This window comes from Frankliniella occidentalis, unplaced genomic scaffold (genome assembly GCF_000697945.3).
Source record: "Frankliniella occidentalis isolate FOCC.00 unplaced genomic scaffold, Focc_3.1 Scaffold18, whole genome shotgun sequence".
In the NCBI taxonomy this organism is placed as follows: Eukaryota; Metazoa; Arthropoda; class Insecta; order Thysanoptera; family Thripidae; genus Frankliniella; species Frankliniella occidentalis.
In genome coordinates, this window is record NW_026267148.1 from 550,995 (window position 1) to 560,770 (window position 9,776).

General features: G+C 55.1%; 1 protein-coding gene across 1 annotated transcript in view; it reads right to left on the reverse strand.

Moving 5' to 3' along the window:
* Positions 1-242: 242 nt before the first annotated feature.
* LOC113213380 (Schwann cell myelin protein) overlaps positions 243-9,776 on the reverse strand; it is a gene marked incomplete in the record, with an annotated part of 223,765 nt that continues 214,231 nt past the window's right edge. Inside the window, 5 exon segments of the mRNA XM_052264308.1 lie at positions 243-2,205; positions 2,897-2,998; positions 3,148-3,617; positions 3,713-4,060; positions 5,323-5,628. Of these exon segments, the coding sequence (XP_052120268.1) occupies positions 2,134-2,205; positions 2,897-2,998; positions 3,148-3,617; positions 3,713-4,060; positions 5,323-5,628 (1,298 nt within the window).

Consider the following 9,776-nt stretch of genomic DNA (forward strand, 5'->3'; position numbering starts at 1 on the left):
GCGCCTCTGAGTTGTAGCTATCACCATCACAGCGCCCTGTCGTGTCCTGTTTATAATCGGAAACACCGGATCTCAATAAGCCCGAAGTTATGGTGGATTTAGTTTCTTGAGGAGGCGCCTCAGCTGAGGAACTGGCCTCAGAGATTTTGGAGGACTGTGATTATTGGTGGGCGGGACCGTCTAGTTCAGGTGGTTTTTTGGATAGAGGAATTATGTTTTGTTTACATTCAAAATAAAGTAAATTTTGGCGTACTGTACGAGTTATTTATTTCCTTACTTCACAACTTCAGTATGACACAGAACGAGTATCAAATTTATAATATAAACTTTTAACATTGGTACGTGTTACAAAATCACAAGGTAGTAATCAATAATTCTACTATTTTCCTCAATATCTAATAGAGCAAATTATACAATTTTATGTTTTATGTACAATAATTTATTCTGGCAACAATTGGTAGATATATATAAATATATACAGACATATATGACAAAACTGGCTGTTTGTAGAGTGGACTAACTTAAATCATATTTTATTGTCCGGTTGTAAACAAACTGGATGAAAACAAAGAAATGGATTCATTATTTTATTGAGAGCTTGGGATTGTTTCTATCTTCTACATCCGACTTAATCACTTTCTTTCAATGCATGTTCCATGTGAACATTAAACATATTCTCTTTGGTATCGATTTAACACTATATAATTTACAGATCTACAGGGTTTCGTTTCATTTGAAACCAGATAATCTTAGGCAATGTTTTGTAATTAGTAGATTGTGCGCACCCTGCAACTTAAATCAGATAATGCTCAAAAAATTTCATCTTCTGGCATAAGTTTGTCAGTTTGCATTAAAATGGGTAAACATTAAAATATTCAATACAGTTTTAAAACTGCCTGTCTCAAATACCATTCATTTTCGTTTCAAATCTCTAGCTACAGTTAATTTGAGCAACTACTTTCAGCGTGATACTGCCAAAAAAACCATTGCTTAAATGGTTCCATGAGGAAGATGTTCCAGTGCCACATGACGGTACACGTTTTACATGAATATGAGTTACTTTTGATTTATATTCCTTGACAATGTTCTGGGATGGTTTCATGTAAAACTACCCACAGTTTCCATGTAACACTAACATTCTCTTTCACATAAGGAATAATAAGTTGAGCTTTGTCAGAATCATATGTGAGAATACACAAAAGATCAGTCCATAAAATATGTTTGCTAAAGCAACCATCCAGTTTCTCAACATCTAAAATTTACTTAAGGTAAATGACTTGATACTCATTGCGAAATAAATCCCTTAACTTTCTGGTTTAATGTGAAGTCCAGCCAAATTGTGTTGAAAATCTTTAAAATAGAGTTAAAAGCCATGTGAGGTAAAAACAAAATAGTTCAATTTTTACAAAAATAGACAACAGAATCACAAACCTACACGTCAAACAACATTAAGCCATGTTTTAAGAAACATAGCCAACAACTTGGATGTTCAATAAGCAACTCTCACACAATTAGTAAAACAGTAACCTCTGACTTAAAACTTTTCATTTAATGAAGTAAAATTATTTTGCTACTATTCCAAATGCATACATGTGTATATTGTATGACCTGATGCAGCCCATAAAAGGGGGAAATTACAATCTCAGAAAGACACAAATCTATCTAGAACTGTCACTGCTCAAGTAAAATTTAATTACCCTTTCATTCAGAAAGAGCCAGACAACAAATTAGTTTGGACAGGAAAGGGCTGGGAGAGACCAAAAAGTTATTAATCTAAAAAAGGTACAGAACTACTTAGGAATGAGATTCATCATTCAAGACTGATACATTCTCTGTAAGTATATGTTGCATGCCTAAAAAAATCTTATCAACAATACTTATGCAAAGAAAAATCATTAGACATCCTCAATATGAGCAAAGACCTCAAGTGTAAACAAGGGTGAATATATTTGCACACTCCCGTCACACAACATAGGTTCAGGCACGTATTGCATTCCTCTCAATGACAGAGACAACAATTTGTTGGTAACACTATCAATCAGTAGGGAGAATAGAATACTTTACATGAAATCACAGTCAACAACTAACAATAAATTAGTATGGTACGCTGATTGGAGGCCCGCTCCACCATGCTCAAAATTTGGTGTCTCTGTAGATGCGCGGTGGAGGCACCTCTTGGTTTAGCATTGGTTGTGGAGGGGTCACCTGAAACAGTAAAAATAAACGAAGTCATTAGAACTGTAAATTGTTTTACTGACTGTCACTGCATAGCTGAAACTGTCAGTTCATCTGAAAGACATAAAAACAACATTAAATTGGAATTGGAAATATGAAAACTTCATTCTATTCTTTTTAAAGAGTAGAGCACATCTTCACTTCTTTTAAGCTGTTTTTGTTTATACAAAAATTACACCATGGAATCTTAAAATATTTTTTCCCCGACACATACATCATTTATATGGTGTATAAGAAAAAGTAGTTTGTCTGAGCACTCCATGTACCGCGTGATTCAGAGAAGACGCATATACGGGCGGGTTTACCTGTCACCCTACCCGCAAGGCGCCATGGCCCTTTAGGTAGACAAACCCGCACCTGCGTCTCCTCCGACACCCGGTACGTTAAGTGTCCGGATCAAACCTTTCGGTTTGACTGCAAAATTGAACAGTAATATAGCATACAGTTTAAGGTTCCCCGCAGAACTTTTTGTTTTTAAGCGATCCTTTTTTTTTACCTCATGATTTGTTAAGTGCCAAGCTGCTAGGGTTAAAGTTATGGTGTATCATGCAGACGCAAAAAGACCCTCCACCGGCAGAAATACAGCAGCGACACGACGGGTTAGTTGTCAGACAGAGGTTAGTTCGAGAAGAAGTCAGTCATTTATGTTTTATTTATTTACCGACAGCAGGGGGGCCCGCTCGCTCCCCGCTTCTGACGGGTCGGGGTCGGGAGTTGAGGCGGGGTGGGGCTGGGACGGGGGTGTGACCAGCAACATTTTTGGCTAATAGGAAAAATACACGACCAAGTAAAGAAATTGTCATCTAGCGATATGTTACTACGATACAGTGACTGCAGTAAATATCTGATTAAACAAAATATTATCTACCGAAGTCATGGGTTCGAGCAGCTGTAAGCCGCCGGCTCACTTACCTCGACTACTGGGTGCGGCAGGTGGTGCAGGTGGTGGGGGTTCCTCCTCAGCGTGCCGAAGCCTTGCACCTGGCAATGCATGCCGGGCTGCATCGGCGGCTTCCCGTTGGCCTGTAGGACGGGCTGGATGGCGGGCTGGAGAACGGGCTGGTAGCCCGTCTGATACTGGTACTCAGGCTGATAGTCGGGCTGGTATTCGGACTGGTAGTCGGGCTGATAGTCGGGCTGGTAGTCTGGCTGGAGGGTCTGGAGGCCCGGCTGGACGCACTGGCCCATCCCCAGACCCAGCCCGGCGGGCGGCTGGTCCGCGCGCAGGTTGCTGGCGAGGAGCGGCTGTATGCTGGGCCCCATGCCGGGTCCCATACCAGGGCCCATGCCCAGGGCGGACCCGTGGCTGGGGCGCATGCGCAGCGTGCTGGTCTGGTGCAGGTACTGGAAGGCCTTTTCGTCCTCGTCCAGGTAGTCCAGGTCTAGGGCAAGACGTAAAAAAGTCATTTACCGCCTCACAACCCCCGGAGTCGCCACGCCATGCGCCCGCCCGCTTGCCTGCCCGCACCGCGCTCACCTGTCTTGTACGGAATGACGTCCGGGTCCTTCTCGTCACGCTGGATCAGGTCCTCCTTGGAATTGTCCTGCTGTGAGTCGCGGTCGCCGCCGTCCTGGGAGAACTCGCCGACGCCCCTTAGGGCGGCCTCCGCGCTGCCGGCACCGCCCCCGGCGCCGCTCCCGGAGCCACCGGGCCCGCCGCCGCGGCGCCGCCCACCCGCCTTCTCGTCGTTGCCCTCGCCGCGGCCGCGCAGCCTGAGGATGGCCACGATGACGGCGGCCAGCACCACGAGCCCGGACACGGTCCCCAGCAGCGGCACCAGCAGCCCAGCCAGCGGCATGGACGCGCGCGACGCGCCCGCGGTCGCTGCAACAGAGAAGAGTTTGGGTCAAGGTCAGAAGCAGTTACGCCTTTTGCCCCGGTTCCTGCTGCGCTGATCCGCCCCGCCCCGCCGAGATACGCCCACATAACGCAGATGGCCCGGAGCGGCAGTGGTCCATGCAATCGCGCGGCTTGAAATCCACTTGAGCCGAGCACAAAAGGGGAAGGGTTCGAAAGTCGAAAGTTGGCAACTGCCCTCGACGGATCTCGCCTCCTATTCGGCCACGCCACGCCGAGCCCGTCCCCAAGTTGGGCGACAAGTTCCATCTGAAGAGGGCACGGCCGCCGCCACCGCCACCGCCGCCACGGGGAGCGGGCGGAGCGGACGAAACCCAGTTCGACGAGAATACTGAGTTTTCTTTCCGAAGTGCAACAATGCCTCTCTTATCCGGGGGAAAATCGGAAGGAAAGAGAGCCGCGCATCTCGAGACGTCGTATCACACACGTCGCACCCGGTCACGCCCCGTCACGCCCCGTCACGCCACGCGTCACTCTCCGTCAGCTCCGGGCGGACAGGGCACATCGTTTGCCCCCCCCCCCCCTGCTGCCCCGCACGCAACTGGTCACGCGTCGACGCTGACCAGGCTCGCGTCCGTGCGTTCATCTCGTTTGGCTTCTTATTTTAGGCAGGCCCCCTTGTATTGTCCAGTTTTGCCACGACTGCGACCGCAGATAAGCTGGCCTTCCTCCGGCGCTCTATAGAGTTCCAGGGAGGTTTAGGAGGTCCGTCTGAAGCGAGCTGGGTCGGCAGGCCCGCTCTTCAGCCGAGGCCGGCCGGGGCGAGGGGCAGCTTCCTCCCGGCCCACTCCAACCTCTCCACCTCCTCCTCCGGACCCGCCGGCCGCTGCCTCGGCCGCGAGCTGCAAGGGGAGCCGAGGCCGAGCTAAGTGACTTTGGTTTGTTTCCCACTCTTCTGCCGAAAGCCCAAATAAGTTGAAGCAGGGCGCGCGCGGGCGGTGGAAACTATTAGCGAGAGGAGCCGTGCGAGGAGCGAGTGCGGCCGCGGCGGGAGGGGGAGCGGGGCGCGCCAGCCCAGCGAGTAGCGGCCCCGCGGTAAATGAAAAGTAAATGGGTCATAAGATTCGGGATGTTGCCCTCGGCGCTACCCTGAGGAGCGCGAAGTGGTTGACCTAGGGGGTTGAAGACCCCCGGGGTGCTCCGCTAATACGGAAAATACATTATGAATATGGGTTTGCCTTGCTGCGGGTTTGTCGAGTGGAGTCCGTGGTGGCCGGGCGGCGACTCACCTCCGGTGCGCGGCTGCGGCGCCTGCAGGGTGGTGGCCAGCATGCGCAGCTCGGCGGAGCGGCCCTTGGCGTTGGCGGCGTACAGCAGCAGCGTCACGTTGCGCGCGGCCGGCAGCCCGTCCACGAGCCAGTGCGTCGTGGCGTTGGTCACGTTGCGCAGCAGGCTGCCGTCCAGCGCGTCGTAGGCCTCCACCACGTAGTGGCGCGGCGTGGCGCCCGCGTAGCCCGCCGAGCTGCACGCCAGCGTCACGGAGCGCGACGTGGGCTGCGACAGCGCGCAGTCCGCGGGCGGGTCGGGCTTGCCGGCTGCAGACAAAACAAAAACCTCTCGTCAGAAAATAACACTGGCCGAGAGCACCCCTGCGGAGGAGGAAAACAGAGAGGGGTTTTAGTTTCAAGCATTTCTTTACAACCAAGTCCAAAGTAGAAAACACACTTTTGCGCGGGTGCACTCTTGTTTGAGTTCTTTGACTCACATAAATATTTTCTGTAGATTTTGCTTCGGGGCCAAATAATTTTTCTTGCATGAAGAAAAAACATTCCATGATTCAAGAACAATTATTTTCGTTCGTTTTTTAAGAATGATTTTCTCGTCTATGGAAAACGTTTTTTGTCACTGCATATGTACAAAAGTATTTTTTCGCGCCACTAGCCGTGCGTGAGGCAAGATTTGCGCGGAGATGGGTGCGTCAAGTGGGGCGGCGGCGCGTGGACCAGCCATGGAAGAATGCCGCGCGTTTGAGAGCCCCTCCGACACACAGAGAGCGAGGCGAGGCGCCGCGGCCGCGCCACCGCACGACCTCGCCGTCGTAATTACCGCGGCGAAATTGTTTCGGCGGTTTTAACGAATTAAACACGGCTCATACAAAGTAGCTGCTAACTCCGCGCGCGCCGGGCGGGGCTCAGCAGGGTGATGAGCACTCCCATCAGCGCCGAATGGAGTACCTGGCGCTCCGGCCGTGCCCAGCCCAGGAGGGCTCTGCCCGCGTGCCACCTCAATACAGGAGGGGGGCACTTGCGCGGAGGCATTCGAGGCCGACAGTGGGGCGGCGGAGGTTAGGGTTGTTGGGAGGGTTGGGACCTCCAACAGCCCCTCCCCCCCTCACTTTCCTGCGGCATGTACCACGTCCTTCGTCCTGTCGCGCGCGACCTTCCATCGACTTGCACGCTCTGCTTACTGAGGTGGTTCCCAATTTTTTCTCCCTCGCCTTTTTTTTTCTATTTGTTTAAATAAAAAAGCAAGAGGTGTGTGAGTTTGCGAGCAGCGGCGCGCGGTGCGGCTCGACATGACGTCACGGCTGCGGGGCAAACCCCCGCGCCGAATCCATCTTCGTACTCGCGGCCCGCCGGCAGTCAAGCGCCTCTATGCAAAATAACACACGCCACCGCACGCCACACCGCACGGCCCACAGGCTTTCGCAAACAAAAATGCGCGCTGATGAAAGATAAACACTACACACGCACTAGCCTGGCCAAAGCAGCGGGGCCCGGGCTGGCGGGGCCCGGGCTGGCGGGGCCCGGGCTGGGGGGGCCAGGCAAAAGGCACCTACCTCACCGACCGTGATTCGCCGTTACATAACTACTGCATTCACAATAAACAATAACAAAAATAAGCCACGAGGCATATATAACACAAAACTTTTTCAGCTCGGCTCCACAAAATTGGCGTTCGTTTTGCTTTTCATGCTAAACAGCCAGAGCCGACGGCCCGGAGCCAAAAGTAAGTATACGCAATGCCTTCGACCAGCGCCGCCGCTCCGCCGGCTCCGCCGGGACAACCACACACGTACCTCTACGTAAAGGAAGCAGTGCGCGGGCACCGCACACTCGCCCCGCCTGTTTTTCGCTTATTATTCCAGCCAGCTGCCGGGAGCAGGCAGACGGCGCTGCGGCGCGAGGGAGACGCCGCCCGTGCAGCGCGGGGTAGGCAGCCCGCGGGGCGCCGCCGCGCAGCCGGCTGAGGTGGCCTACCTCCCCGGCGCTCCCCTCCGCGCCCCGCCCCGCCGGGACTATGACTCCGAGCCCCCGAGGCCACGCGCCGCACTCCATTTCCTGCTGCTTTCCAGCGCAGCCCTGAGGGCGGCGGGGCGTCGTTGGCGGCAAGCTGCGCCACCGCGCCGTGCGCGGGGCTCGGCACAGCGGGGCGAGCAGGGTCGTTTGCTGCAAGCCCTGGGATGACCCCCTCGTGCGCTGCTGCTGCTGCTTCTGCTGGAGCTCAGAGGGCAACGCCGAGGCGGCGGTGGCGGTGAGCCGCGACCGCCGTTGGGCCGGGGCTTAAAACAACACCGTAAAGCAGACGACTGTGCGCACGCCCCACCGCCACCCCCTACCCTAACCTACGGCCGCGCCCCACCGCAACCTCATTGCAGCAGAGCGCCGCCCCGGGGAGCAGCAGCAGCGGCCCGAAACCCCGACGCCTCTTTCATTTAATACAACTTGTGAAAGCGTCGTTACTCGCCGTCAATAAAACTCCTCGACGATCATAGCCGAGGGGGTCGTCCTCCTCCTCCTCCTACTCCGCGCCGGAAGCTCGCGCCGAGCAGGGCCTGGGGGGGCGTAAATAGGGGGACGGGGCGGCGACCACGGTACGGCGGTATACTGTCGCGCGCGCGGAGGAGGTCGGCGGCCATCAGCGCCAGCCTCAATGCGAGGCACTAACTAACTTTATTTTTTGGCTGCCGCGTCTCCGCTCCGCCCCGTCTCGCACACGCTCCTCACTCGCATGCTACGCGCCACGCTCTCCCGCTTCCTTTCATCCCCGATCCCTTCCATTTTTTTTCTCTCTCTCCAACTTCCATTCTTTACCCTAGTTTCTCCCCCCTTGCTCCCCGCCTACCCCTGCTTCTGATATCCGGCGAACGGCACAGCAAGAAGGAGCAGCAGCAGCGCCGGCAACAACAATAACAACAGAGGCGCGAGAATCGCCATTTTTCCGCGCAATACACCTTTTCCAAGACCCAAGGCAAGGCGCGAAACGTGGGCGTGGGTGGGGTGGAGCGTAACGAAATGTGACGGGAATGGGTTTTATAAGGTAACGAGCGACGGCCCGAGCCCAACATAGACCTGCCCGCCCCCGGCGTGCCGAGGTTGCCGACGACAAGCGCGGTCGCACGCACGCGCAGCGCGCAGCAGCAAATACTCGCGTTGCTGGCGCTGGCGACCTTCGCGCCGAGCGTGGGCGGCACAAGCGGGGCTGGCGACGCCCTTCGCAGAGACGAGGCCAGAGATCACCGTCGCTCGTGGCGCAGTGGGCGACGAGCGACGGCGTTACGGGTCGACGGCACACGAGCTGGGCCGGGTGGCCCAGAAAGGATCTCTCTGGTCAGGAAGGTCCTCTCTCTGCGGCGACTACCCCGTGCCGTGGCCCTTCATGTGGTGCTGCCGCGGGTGCCGAGAGACGGCGAATAACCACCTCTGCGTCCGTACCAATGAAACAAGCGTTTCACACGGACACTCTTGCGAGTAGTGCTCCCCAAGATGAGATGGCAATAAAGTATTGGTGGGGGGGGTGGGGGGGGGGGGGTAAGGTTAGTTAAATCGGGTGCAGTGGTTTCAGTTCGGATCGTGGTCGCGCTCGGGGTCGTGCGTGGAAGCCCGCGGGGGAGGGGTGGAGTGGGGGAGTGGTGGCCACACTCGCGCTTACGACCTGCTGCCCTCCGCCCGCCCCCTTACCCCCCGAGGATTCCCAGCCACATTCCAGTTTCCAGTCCGGCTCCAGTCGTTGCCGTCCTCCCCTGGCTGCTGGCCAGCCCAGCGGGGCAGTCCCTTGGCCCCGCCCCGCCCCGCCACTAGGTCCGGGCGAAGGCGCCGCGGCGGACAGAGTAGCAGTGCTGGGGTGTGATTTTGCCCCCACCCCTCCACACGTCGCCTCGCCACCGCAGGAGGAAGAGAGCGCCGCTCGCTGGCCGCCGCGTCGTTAGTCAACGTCGGCCCCGCCGACTCATATCCTCGCAGATATATATATGGGGCCAATAATGAAAACGAAAATAATTGATCCATCATCCTGTGAAAGGGTTAAAGCCCCCTCCATTAGGCCGCCGGTGAATGATTCATATACACACGCTGCGCCCCGCGCCGGCGCTAAAAGCAAAAGTCTCCTCTCACAAAGGCAACGCCGCCGCCGCCGCTCACCTCTCTCCTCGCGGATGGATCGGGAGAGCCCCTTCTCCCCCCTTTTGTGTTCCCAGATGCTCATCCGTGGCACTATAAAAGTTTCCGCATATTTTCACGGCGCGCGGCGCGACTGTGAGGCGCGAGGGAGCGGGGCTGCGCGGGGCGGATACCTCGGCCCCGCGCAGCCCCGCGTCAGAGTGATGATGGCCTACTCGCCGTATTTTCTGTGACGGAATGATGCGGAAACCGTTCCTTTGCACACCTTCCCCTCTACAACCATTCGAGCACCGCGCCGAAACCTTTGCACCTGCATCCCCGCCAAAGCATCTCCATGCGGGGCG